Source organism: Halyomorpha halys, unplaced genomic scaffold, assembly GCF_000696795.3.
Source record: "Halyomorpha halys isolate HHAL.00 unplaced genomic scaffold, Hhal_1.1 Scaffold348.1, whole genome shotgun sequence".
Lineage (NCBI taxonomy): Eukaryota > Metazoa > Arthropoda > Insecta > Hemiptera > Pentatomidae > Halyomorpha > Halyomorpha halys.
The window spans coordinates 506,752-519,965 of NW_027116547.1; the positions used below are offsets into that span (position 1 = coordinate 506,752).

At 30.1% G+C, this 13,214-nt stretch overlaps 1 protein-coding gene across 4 annotated transcripts in view; it reads right to left on the reverse strand.

Annotated features, from left to right (window-relative positions):
• Myo10A (Myosin 10A) overlaps positions 1-13,214 on the reverse strand; it is a 215,253-nt gene that overhangs the window by 34,058 nt on the left and 167,981 nt on the right. For all 4 annotated transcript variants that reach the window (XM_014421918.3, XM_067053304.1, XM_067053305.1 and 1 more), the window contains 17 exons: positions 8,262-8,371; positions 7,807-8,076; positions 7,467-7,644; positions 7,256-7,379; positions 6,512-6,666; positions 6,232-6,426; positions 6,014-6,148; positions 5,432-5,719; positions 5,159-5,316; positions 4,797-5,018; positions 4,407-4,561; positions 3,817-3,989; positions 1,615-1,780; positions 1,158-1,291; positions 901-1,074; positions 384-544; positions 143-303 (listed from right to left, as the gene is read on the reverse strand). In XM_014421918.3, the coding sequence (XP_014277404.1) occupies positions 143-303; positions 384-544; positions 901-1,074; positions 1,158-1,291; positions 1,615-1,780; positions 3,817-3,989; positions 4,407-4,561; positions 4,797-5,018; positions 5,159-5,316; positions 5,432-5,719; positions 6,014-6,148; positions 6,232-6,426; positions 6,512-6,666; positions 7,256-7,379; positions 7,467-7,644; positions 7,807-8,076; positions 8,262-8,371 (2,959 nt within the window). The remainder of the gene's footprint in view (positions 1-142; positions 304-383; positions 545-900; positions 1,075-1,157; positions 1,292-1,614; positions 1,781-3,816; positions 3,990-4,406; positions 4,562-4,796; positions 5,019-5,158; positions 5,317-5,431; positions 5,720-6,013; positions 6,149-6,231; positions 6,427-6,511; positions 6,667-7,255; positions 7,380-7,466; positions 7,645-7,806; positions 8,077-8,261; positions 8,372-13,214) is intronic.

Genomic DNA, 13,214 nt, shown 5'->3' on the forward strand with positions numbered 1-13,214 from the left:
TCTTAATATTAAGCTATAATAATGGAATTATAGTTAGCAAATGAAAGCAGTTTCATATAATTTAGAAACTTGATCGATATGATAAATTGGTTTTATGAATGATTTATTTAAAAAAAATAAATAAACAATAAAATTTACAAACCATCAGAGAAATGCAACTGTAAAGCCATATTGACTCTTTTTCTATTTGCTCTCCATTCTAACAAAGAAGGTGTATAAGTTCTTTGCCACTGACCATGAGATTCTAGAAGCTTTGTTTGACATACGTATTTGTAGCCATTGTGACCATGATCTGAAACATACCTAACAAGAAAAAGAAAAAAAGTAAGGATATGGATTTTAATTTAAAAAAATTGATGTAAAAATACATTAATGATACATACTTGAGCAAAAATTTGTAAAGTGTTGGAGATGGAGGAAAAACTGACAGACAATTTGCCATTAACAACCAGCCTCTTTCATTATTTGCAGCAACATCATTCCGCCATGTCTGATTAACAAGTTGGCACAAAATTTCATCCCTTAGTTTTTCATTTGAGAGACCCTAGAGTGTAGGATTTTCACAAAGTAGAATGTAGTGACACATATGAATCTGATAAATATTTTAAAATTAAACATATATTACACAATACAATCTTGGACTTTACTAATCAGATTCATTAATAACATATTAAGTTGTTGTTTATTATATGAAATGAATCTCATATGAATTTCTCTATAAATAATGTTTGACAGACTGCAGAAAGTAAAGTTGTAATCTTGAAGGAGGTGCATTATGATAGAGGAAAAATTATCAAGCCCTTGAAAAATAAATATGAAAAGTATTCCAAAAGGATAGTTAGTTTTAAAAAAATAAATATAAAAGAATGTTAATATTATGATTTTAGAATATATTCTCACCTTATAGGCAATATAATCTGCCAAAGCTTGTTCTTTTTTACCATTTAAAGACTCATCATTCATGAACCTTAGTATGAGTTTAAAAATAGCTAAGGATTCAGCAAAGTCAGAATCTAAAGCTTTTGTAAGTAATGGTGTTTTGATAGGTTCACGTTTCATTCCCCACACATGAGACTGAAAATTAAAGTTGATAATTAAATTACTATTGATTTTATTTTATTTAAAATGAAAGAAACATTAAGAATAAAATAGTAAACCTTAAAATATATATTAGTAAATTTTGAAAATGGATGCTGGTCAATATCCTGAGGCAGAGTGTTATTTTCTTCAGGCTCAACTACATGTCCAACAACCTTAACCAACTGTCTTTCAGAGTGAACTGGTGTCCAATCTGAAAAAGAAATATATGTATTGCATATACACATATATAAAAAAAGATTAAAAAACAAATAAGTAATTGTTGGTATTATCTAATAAGTAATAATAGTAATATATAATAAGTAAATGAATGTTAATTTAATATTATAGTTGAAAATATCTGATGAGGAATAATAAATGCTAAAGTATCACAACTGAGTGCATAAGAATGAGTTCAAAAAGGAACAATTTTTGATAATTAATTAGTTGCACATATACAGAAGCAGATGAAGAAAGAATATAAGATACATATATACATAAAAAAATTATTAGATATCAAAATAAAAAAATAGTAACCATCAATTTTATTGAAGACAAATGCCAACTCGGCTGGAATATCTAAATGTGTCACACCAGCAACAGCTCTTGAGACTCTTTCCTTTTCCTCTTTCTCCTCCTGTTCTCTTTGTGCCTTCAGTTTAGCTCTCTCCTTGGCCAACTCAGCTCTTCTTTTCAGTTCCTCCTGCGATGATAAAAAGATCAAATTAAATAACAGAAATAATTACAATTATAATTTTTTAAACCCCCCACCACCCCATTCCTTAGGCTCCAGAAAGTACAAGGAGAAATACTATTTTGATAAGAAGGCCAAAGGTAGCCACTATTTTCAAAACAAAGTGAGAGTTCCCGAATTCATTTTGCCAGATAATATTTTTTAAACAAATTGACCAAGGGAAGAATCCACCTCATCACAATCCAAATATGATATTGAGCCTCACATAAATGCATTTGACCATCATGACAGCAAAATACAATACAAATACACTAGATTTTGGATTGTCGTGAATCTACTAAGAATTGTGATAGTTACTAATAATATTGTGAGTTGTGGTATTTCCTTCACAATTGGGAGTACAAGCCTGGTTCAGATCTCCAGACTGAATGTAAATATTTTATAAAGGAATGAATGAGTTTAAGATGTTATTTTAGTTTATTATTCTTTCATTATTTTTTAAAATTTAATATATACAAGGATGGTCTGAAAAGTTCTCGGAATCACCGCTAGATGTCAGTGCTAGAGCAACGAGGTTTCCGCGCAATGGAAAAACTGAGATTCGAGCAGTGATTAAGTACTTTGTAAAGAAAGGTATGAAAGCAAAGGAAATTCATGCTGACTTTCAGAACACACTGGGGGACTCTGCTGATATTCACCTATTGCCAAGTGGACCAGTGAGTTTAAATTTCGTCGGGAGAGCTTAGATGATGATCCGCGTAGTGGATGGCCAAAAAGTGCTATGACTCCAGAATTTATTGCAAAAGTGCATAAAAAGGTCATGGAAGATCATCGAATGAAAGTGCGTGCGATTGGTGAAGCTTTAGGGATGTCATCTGAACGGGTATATCACATTTTAACCGAAGAATCATTAGACTATAAACACCAGATTGGAATGTCCAAACAAAATCTAGCCCGTTTTCAGCGCAACCAACAAGATTTTTTGTGCCGGTTTGTGACTACAGATGAAGCTTGGGTCCACTACTATACCCCAGAGATAAAACAGCAGTCAAAGCAGTGGAAACATGATGAGTCACCACCACCAAAGAAAGCAAAGGCAGTACGTTTGGCCAGAAAGGTCATTTCCTCAGTTTTCTGGGATGTAAAAGGCATTCTGCTGATAGATTATCTTCCTACTGGCCAAACAATTATGGGGCAATACTATGCAAACCTCTTAGACCAACTACAGGAAAAGAAACATGAAAAAAGGCTTGGTTTGGCAAGGAAAAAAATCATCTTTCATCAGGACAACCCCCACCTGCACACGAGTGCTATTGCCATGGCAAAACTTCATGAACTGAGGTACAAATTGTTGCCACATCCACCTTATTCACCTGATTTGCCACCATCAGACTTTCAACTCTTTCCCAAGCTGAAAATTTTCCTAGATGGACGGAGATTTCCTACAACGGAAAAACTGACAGCCAAATTGGAGAGGTATTTTGCAGGCCTGGAGGAATCTCATTTTCGAGTTGGGATCAAGGCATTGGAACATCACTGGACCAAATGCATTAGGGAGACTATGTTGAAAAATAAAAGCAGTTCTACCGAAGTAAGACACTTCTTCCTAGTACATTCCAAGAACTTTTCAAGCCACCCTCGTACGCACAGATATTTTTTTCTACATATTATTTTGCAATCATTTGATCTATTTATCTCTGTAAATATTATGTGGATGAGTTCTCTTAGCTCTATAAATAGTTTTCGAAGTGTATGACAGAATATAAAAAAAAAGAAAAGAGTATTGTTACTGATTGTCATCATATTATGCTTTGAAAAACAGTTTCTATATCAAAACTCTATGGGATTCCTGAACAGGATCAAAAATTTTCTGTGAAAATGGAATAATAATACTAAGCAGTCAGAAGACCACTATATCTCTCTCCAAATTTTATAGAGTATATTTTAAAATTGTTTATTCTGGTGCTAAACACAACATATCTAAATTACTTTATGCTGTATTATTTTCTAAATTAAATTATAAATAAATTAATTAAAAATAAAACCTTAAGTTGTTGATATCTCTTGCGCTGAAGATTTCCTCTGTGAATAGCCTGTGCTTTAATAATACCATTTCGGACAGTTACATATTTTTTTCTAGAAATCCAACCTCTGACAGCAGATTGAATTATAACAGCACTTTTCTTTTGGCCTTGATACCTCCGTCTAGCTAAGTGCCCTATTAGAAAGAAAGTATAAATATAGTAGATATAAGTAGAAGTAAGCACATTTAATTGTTTATATTTCAAAACGATAATCATGTAACAATAAGAAGTCATTTTCATATTGAGTCACAACACAACAGGGAGAAAGTTTTAAATTTTAGAGTGATGATCCATGGAAGGTATGAACGTTGGTATTATTACCAGCTCTATTAAATGCCAATCTCTATCTGTTATAAAAATAAATTTCAAAACGATTTTTTTCAAAGATTATTCTTTTAGAAGTAGACAACAATAGTTAATTTTAAGCTATAATTTATCCCGAAATTAAATTGGAATCATGAAATGCAGGCAAGCATAATCATTTATATTTTCTTATCAACTTGTCCCTCTGCCAAATATTTATTTATAGTAATTAATATTTCATTAACTACCTCTTATAGCACATTGCACTGTTACAGCTGCCTTGTTAAGAATTTCTGCTCTTTCCCGTTCCAACTTTCTTTCTAAGCTCTCTCTCATAAACACTCTAGATACTCCAAGTTGATATTCACCTTGATATGGTACTAGCATCATACTACATATTTCCCTGAAGTAAATAAAATAAATTGTGCGATAAATTAATTTGTTCATGAAACATATTGTAGGTAATTAAATTTATTTTTGTCTGAATGTTTTAATATTATATTTTAACATAACATGCCAATACATAGTATTTTGTAAAATAGTGTGAGAAGGTAGATAACACTGATTTAGTTCAGAGATAAAAAAACTAAAATCATACTACTATCAAGTAAATGTTAATATTAAAACATTAAATTTACCTTGTAGGTGTAGATCGAACTGGAAGTCTTTTTTTTAACAGGTACCTGTACCGCTGAGCAAATTCAAGAAATTTCATTCGAATAGGATATCCATTTTTACGAATACGTATAGTTTCAAGCATACCAGTGTAGCGAAGTTGTTCTAAAACTGTAGGCATATCGAATTTCATTGCAGCTTTTTCGTTGTTTGGTTTTATACATCTAACAAACCATGGGTTACACCTGGAATCACAAAGCATGATTAAATCACACATTAAAACAAGAAGCTTGGCATTTTATAAGCGTTTATTTAAATGTAGTTAATTAATGTAATTGTATTAATATAAATAGTTTTAATAATATTAGAATATTATTATAATTACTTGGACATGGTGTCCATTAGATTTTGGAGAGAATCATGAAATCTAGCAGCAACAGTTGGTGTCCTAGGCTTCATGGTTACAAACCTTCCATTAGATTTATTTAAAGTTTTATTCGTTTCTTGTGAACTTCGAACAGCTTCAAACATTTTGCTCACCATCTGAAAATGTAAAGAAGTAATTGATTGGTTCCATATTTATTATGTAATGATAATATAATCCGTGTTAAGTACTGTAACTAAAAAATAAAAATATATACATATGTTGTAAACTTACAGGGAGCGAACTAGAAATAAGCAAATCAACAACATCAGTCCTTAATGTATCCCTATTCTTGTCCAGGAAGCCCTCAACATTATACCAAACATTGCCTGCAAAATGTTTAACTCCAAACTCTGGGCCATTCAACCTAGGTCGAGAGTATAACTCATTAAGAGCATGATTATAATGGCACTTCTCAAGAAATGAAACATCCGAGGCACGAGGAAAATTTGATTCATCATCTAAAAGATGCAAAATTCCAACTGGTTTCTTCGATAACAGATGAATCACTGGTAGATTATCCTATAAAAAGAATTATAATAATAACACCATATCATATATCATCAAAATAAGTGTTGAACAAATTAAATTAAAAAAACATAATATTAAATAATAGAAATATATATTAGAGTATTCAGCTCAGTTACAAATTGATAAAAATAATAGATCAATTTGATAATAGATGAATTGAATGAAGTTTCAGCCTATATAAAACATTCAAAGAAAGTAAAAAAAAAAACAAAAAAAAAACATGTACAAGAGATACTACAATGGTAATTTTTCAAAATAAATTTACATAAATGGTGTAAACCTTACCGTATAGGTTATATTTTGCCACTGTATTTTTTCTTTGGCGTATTCCTGCTGTTCCAACTTAAATATGTGCTTGTTAAAATAGCATTGCAAGTGTTCATTAGCATAATTAATGCAAAGTTGTTCAAAGCTGTTTTCCTATTGAACATATATAAAATAAAGTAAATATTACCATGAACTATCATTGTAGTTTTGAAGCATGTAGTGAAAGAGTTAATTACCTTAAAATCTTCAAAACCAAAAATATCTAAAATAGAAATAGCAGTGGTTCTTTTGGTTCCTTTATATACAATATGATTAGTCCGAGCTACCAGCCAAGCAAAGAGAGAACTATAGAGAGCTTTGGCAAATGCATCACGAGCATCCAGGGCTTGATCAATTGTCAAAGCTGTTAATAGTCTTTCATTTCTCGCTTCCTGAAGACAAAAAATGTAATTTTCTTCATAACATATTTATAAAAAACAGATGGATTAAAAAAAAAAAAAGATAATCAAAACTAACAGTGGTTTTCGTTGTAAGAGCCATTTTGATTCCATCAACACTGATCTGAAGTAAGTGTCCAGCCCAGCGGATTTCAGCATCAGAACCAATTTCCACTCCTTCTTGACCATGCTTAAGCTGTTTACGATGAAAATATACATTCCCTAAATGAAGTACTGTAAAGAAAAACATAAACAATTAAAGACACAAAAGTATTACCTAGATAGAATATGAAGACAAATAATAAAGGCAATAAAGAAAATTTTGTAATGGACATAGTCAAAATGAATTAAAATAAAAAAAGGTATGTGAAGTAAACCAACAAATAAAATCACTTTGGCCTTTGGTAGTCCTGGTTCATAGCTTGGGAAGAACATTGACATCCGCAAACAAAACAAGAAAAAAAACCTTTGAATTTGATGATATTTATTGGAAGACAAATTGCTATTAATTTCAATAGACATAACTGATTTACAAAATTGATATTTAAATTTATTTTTTATCATAATTTATCTTATCTTATACAAAACTAAATAGTTATCTTGATCATATTATCACAGTCAACATAACTAATAACAGCTTGCAATATAAAAATTATTTTCTAAAATGAAAAAAAGTAAAAGTTGTTCTGCAATTAAAAATAAAAAGTTTTTCTGAAAACTATAATAACAAAGACTTTCACAATAAAACCTAAATTTGATAAAGATAAAAATTAAATTGGGCAATTTATTAAATTATTACAAAATTTAAATAAATCATTAATACCGGAGGCAAGTATCCTGAAAATGGTATCTTGTTCTTCTGATGTAAAGTCAAGCACTTGCATTGCTGACATTAGTGATTGAAAGCCATCTGAGTCATTCCTTCCATCTATTTCACAACTTTCTCCCTATGATAAAGCAAAGTACTATGTTGAGAGGAGAGTCCAAACCATTCATTATTCCAACAATGACATTAACTGTATAATAGAAAATACCTGGTTGAGATAGAAATATTTGTCAGCAGAAAGAAGACCATACTTTAATTTTGTTTCTTCGGTTAGACCAGCTAAAAGTTCATAAAAAACATGGTAGTTCCTCTCCTCTGGAGCTTGAGTCACAATACGTGATTTTTCTAAAAGATATTCAGTGACCTTTCCTCCCAGAATCACACCACTGTAAATAGAAGCATTTGTGTTATATAATTTTATGATCTAAATGAACAAATCATATTACTTTGATCATCAATGCCCATATTTAATAATGCCAATAATTTTCAATTAATTAGTGATTTTAATATTAAATAGTGTAGAGAAAAGTAATATAATAATGACTCACTCTTTGAAGTGTACTTCGAGGAATTTTCCAAACCTAGAAGAGTTATCATTCCTGGCAGTCTTGGCATTGCCAAAACTTTCCAGAAGAGGTGAAGCTTCCAAGACTTGCTCAGTTATCAAGTTGGAAGGTGCTCTGTTGACAGCGGCCAAATACTGCATGACAAGTTTGGTAGACTCAGTCTTGCCAGAACCGGACTCTCCAGAAATTATAACAACTTGATTGCCACGGGACATTGCCGAGTATGCTGCTGACCCAATTGCAAAAAGGTGCCTGGGCAAAATAAACAATTTAATCAGTGAAACATTTGATTATTAAGAAGCTTCTATAGGAATACCTTTATTTAATTGATATAGAATTATCAACAAAATTTAATCTTTAATATTTATATATTATAATCTCTTAAAATTTCACATATAGATAAAAATTTGAGATGTGGGAAAATATTAAATACTAACGGTGGTAACGTTCCTAAAATTTGCCCTTCATACTTCTTCACCATATTAAGTCCATACATATCGTACATTCTGTAAGGGTTCACAGCCACAAGAATGCTTCCAGTGTAAGTCTGAAAAATAATAAAAATAAAACAAAACATTATATTAGCTAAAGGTCGAGTAGTAAATAAACGTCTTATTCAAAAATGAGAAAAATACTAACTGAAAAATAATACTGACATGAAAATAAATTTAATTTATCTTTTATGAAAAACTTGCTACAAATGCTCTTTTGTAACTATCTCAAGATAAACTGAGACCTGTGAAATTTATAAGGTTACATAAGGTAAGGTAAGTGAAATTAATTTATTTCTCACAAAGTAGATACTTTATATAAAAAGCAGTTTTGAGATTTCATTTTTATTAAATGCAATTTTTCAATATTTATGCAACAAAAACTATAATTAAACAATATGACTATTAAGAGAAGGACCAAATTCTTGTAGAATTTGCTGATATTCTGCCTCTGTGAGGTCTTCCCATCCCACTGAAAAAAGTAGAACCTAAAACTACAAATCCTTGAAACTGCAGTCAGTTATCAAATCCATATGTATACATGTATAGATATCTATCCTTCACACCCAGCTATACATAAAGACGAAAAAAAAAAGTTATCAAATCCAGTGAAAAATCGCGAGGAGTATCCGATAACTAGCATGACTGTTGAAACAGCAGACAGCTGATTGGAGATTGGTGTAATTGTGTAAAGTTTCTCTCATTTTTAAGTTCGTTTCATAAGGATAGAACTTCAGTTGTGTACCCATTGTCTTATAATAACATTTAGAAATACATTTTATAATCAGCCAAGTATATAAGGTGATCTCGATTTCATGATGAAAATTATTAAATAAAACTCATAGAAAAAAAACAAACCTAGATATTGAGGGGAGTATGAACTCCTTTTATGTAATAATTACATATTAACAATAAGTAAGAAGCTGTTACTCAACAGCTCTCATTGTACTTTAAAACAAAATGGTTTCATGTAACTATCAAATAAGCATGTTTGTCATACTGCGATTTCCTGGCCTGCAAGCTTTCCACTACTTTCTTAAGTTCGGATTGAATCTCACCTTTACGGAATACACAAATTTATCCATAATTTTTAAGTCAGAGTGGTAAGGAATGTTAAATAACCACAATCACATAATTGCCATAATAAACCTAAATTGTGAAAATTATTAACGGAAAATAGAAAATTTCGAGAAGATTTAAATATGTTTTAAAGAAGATGTCTAAGCACTTAAATGCAGAACAAGGTTGTATCGAATTAACGAAAATAAAATTTAACTTTGATGAGGCAGTTGTGGCAATTAATAGATATGAATGGAGGAAGAACGGAATTAGGGACAACATTGTGTACAACAATCACAGTTGTATTGCGAGTCAAGGTTCCGTAACTGAACGGGCACTATTGTTGGATAGTGAACTCATTTGACCAGTCAGTTTCAGTTGAATGCAAAGCGGCTGGCGAGTGTCAGAACAACTTCTATAAACATTTATGTATATATATACAAATCTGGGACTCGTTGGGAAGTATAGCAATATAGCAAATGCGTTATCTAATATTGAAATTAAAAATTAAAATGAAAGAAATTAACGAAACTTTTTTTATTCCAGACCATATTATATAAGTTAATTTTCCAAAGACACATTCCTGACCTTTTAATATTCATAATTGTTCAATATCGATGATAGTTTCATAGGCGTAAAATTAGAACTAAACTGTGGTCTTTTCCCCATAACCTCTATTTCAGAAAGATTTTTTTACTTACTTAAATATATATTTCGATTTCGACACTGTCTCCTTCTTCTGTAGTTTCCTACATTTTAAGGAGTTTCTGAGTTTTTAATTATGTCGTATTAGGCGTTTTGAAATATACTTAATCTAAACCTAAAAAACTTAATACTTAAATACATGTCCTGGCACGTCGTTTCTGAATTTTTATTGGCTGCTGGTTTGTTGCTGTGGAGGATTTGTTTGTAAACTATGCAGTCACAAATCTAATTTTTATGTCAAAAGAAATCAAATTTCTTCTTCAAGAAAGTATTATTAGATGTGACTAAATCCAGACCACATTATCTGGCATGATCTTATCTCAGTATTACACTTCAGTTTCAGCCATGGTTTCCCCAATTCTACTTCATTTGGGAAAACTAACATTTGATTAACTAAATCGCAGAAATGTCCGTTGACGATCATAGTTATTTCATTTTGCTAACTTCCGCTTTTAGCAGAATGCACTGGTTTCCACGCCTTAATTGTTTACGATCGGTTCATCTTTTCGCAATAATAATAAATGCATTTTTGATCCGTGGATAAAACCGTTTTTAATACTAACAATAACTTTTATTAAAAACTAATATTTGTAGTTAAACTAATAACTTAATTAAACAGTTTTACCTTTTAAATAGCCATTACCGAATATTTCATTATCATCAGTGACGTCAATTTGCTTTAACCTTTCCTTCTCTCTCGACCTTTATTTCTCTCAAAATTGAAGGAACTGATCAAAAGAAAAAGGGTAATATCACGTGCTTGAAAAATACAAGACCAATATGTGTTACACGTTATATTTGAGCAAATATCTAAAAAATTACACGTTTTGCACATTGTTAAAAATAAAGTACAAATTATTCAAGAAATTGACTTTGATTCGAATGAAGAAATACAAAATAGAGCTTGTAATTTAAATAAGCGGAGTTTTTGACGAATGCATTTGTACTCATTGCTCATTTTATAGGTTCTATATGGAAATTGCCTTTAGCATTACACATTAATTTCTATAAGAATAAAAAGAAAATCCAATATACACATTAATTGTTTATAAATAGCTCAATAAGACACGATATTTTAAACAATAAAACTGAGAGGATAGTTCAGGCCGCTAAGAATTTAAAAAACATCCTACTGTACGTAGTCTGCGTTGGAGGTAGGTGCCATTCATCCCCGATAATTTGAAAACCCGAAAGGTTAGAAAATTTGAGAATCTACTTCAAACTCCGATTCAGTAATGAAACTTTATTTAAAGGGGTTATTATACTAAAATGCTTATAATCCGAAAAGTTGGAAAATACTAGATTTTAACCCCCTCTCTCTTTCTCCAATAAGTTATTACAACACTCTTAAATATAAACGTTAAAAAAAAAAAAGAACTAAAAGCTCAACACAACAGCAACCAGCACACATCTTAAGTTAGCTTCAAGTTAGGTATCACTTCAAACTGTAAAAAACTTTAAAGTTTCAATTCTTTGATATTTAGTTCTAACGTTAAAATAAACGGATGTGCGTTATAGAGCAGCAATTTTGGAGGATCTCTAGCAATCTACCTTTGCTATATGCAAATAACAGATTTCTACAATAAATTAGATAACATATTAACCCATTAAGCACTAATGCTACCATAGATTATTAAGCTTGAACTTTTGTTTAATCAGAATGTCAATGTTTTGCTTCTTCCGTTAAACTATTCTATTATTGTTCATTACTTTAATTGATGACGTTCTAGTCCACTTAACAAAAAGCAAGAGACAGGTATGCTGAATTCGGATAAAGTAAATGGCATTTTATTGTCAGTATGAGCAATCCCAAATTGTATCTAATAATATTAAACTTTGATTACTTAATCATAAAAAGATAAAATTACAATAAGAGGTATAAAGATAAATTAGTCTAAATTTGTATTAACAATGGAGTTTTTATTCTACAGATATAAATATTTAGTATAGTTTTCCCAGATCCAATGATAATCACTTTTGTTTAACAACATTCATTTTCCAAATAAGAGAGAGAGTTGTACAGATATTGAATTTATCTTTTATGGAAATACTTTTAAGCACATACATATGTTTTTTTATTATTTAATATTTTCATTTATGTTTGAAAATAATTGTTTTTTTACATATATTCATTTAAATAAAGTGATTTAAAATTTTACTTCCTATATTTTGCAAAAATAGTATTGTAATATTTGGAATGAAGAGGGAATTTTCATCAATTAAATGATTTAATTGGAAGGTGTATCTAAGTATCATCTCATTATTTAGAAAACAAAATCAATATTTAAAATTTTTGAAATTAGTCTATACTACTCTTGTGGTGACAATTGTATGGTAATAAACTTATTTCGTATTAGTTCTGCATAATTATTTTTTAAAAAACACTATATCCTTTATTAGATATTCACGGAAATGAAATTAAAACTTTTTTGAATAATTGACAAAATAAATCATATATAAAAATATCTAAAATTCACTTACCGAAAACTAATAAAACAACAATGTTAATATAAAGATTTATTGGTAACATCAATATTTGACTATCAACCTATAGTTACCATCGATGTTCAATTATTTTTGTTATGTTTGCATTTAGTAAGGCGCGGCGTCAGTATATACATGTATATGGTCTGAATATACATGGCAGCTATTACGATCTTAAGAGAGATAAAAAAAAGTAAAGAATAGATACACGCCACGAGATTATTATGAGAATAAGAAAGAAAGATTAGCCACGCTTCTGTAAGTAGCGGGGAATGACTAAAAGCTTTTTCAACAAAATTTACCGCAACAGGTACCACACGATCGTTTAACGGTTTGATAAACAATTCATATTTTTATTTTATTTATTTATAGTTAATACACAAAACTTTAAAAGTATTCTTATTATTTTTTTTTGTAACATAATACCGATTTGATCCTTTTTATATTTACATTAAAGTGCTATAATTCAAAAGCTTATTCAATTTACTCTTCTAGAAATATAATAAATCGAAGTAAAAGATTGGCTCAATTAATATCAGGAAAAGTTGGTTTAAGGTTTTTTTTTTTTGTTTTTTTTTATATGAGCAGTTCTGTTACGAACAAGGGCAGGTTTATTTTTTTCACCGAGTTAGACATTGTTTCCATCAGATG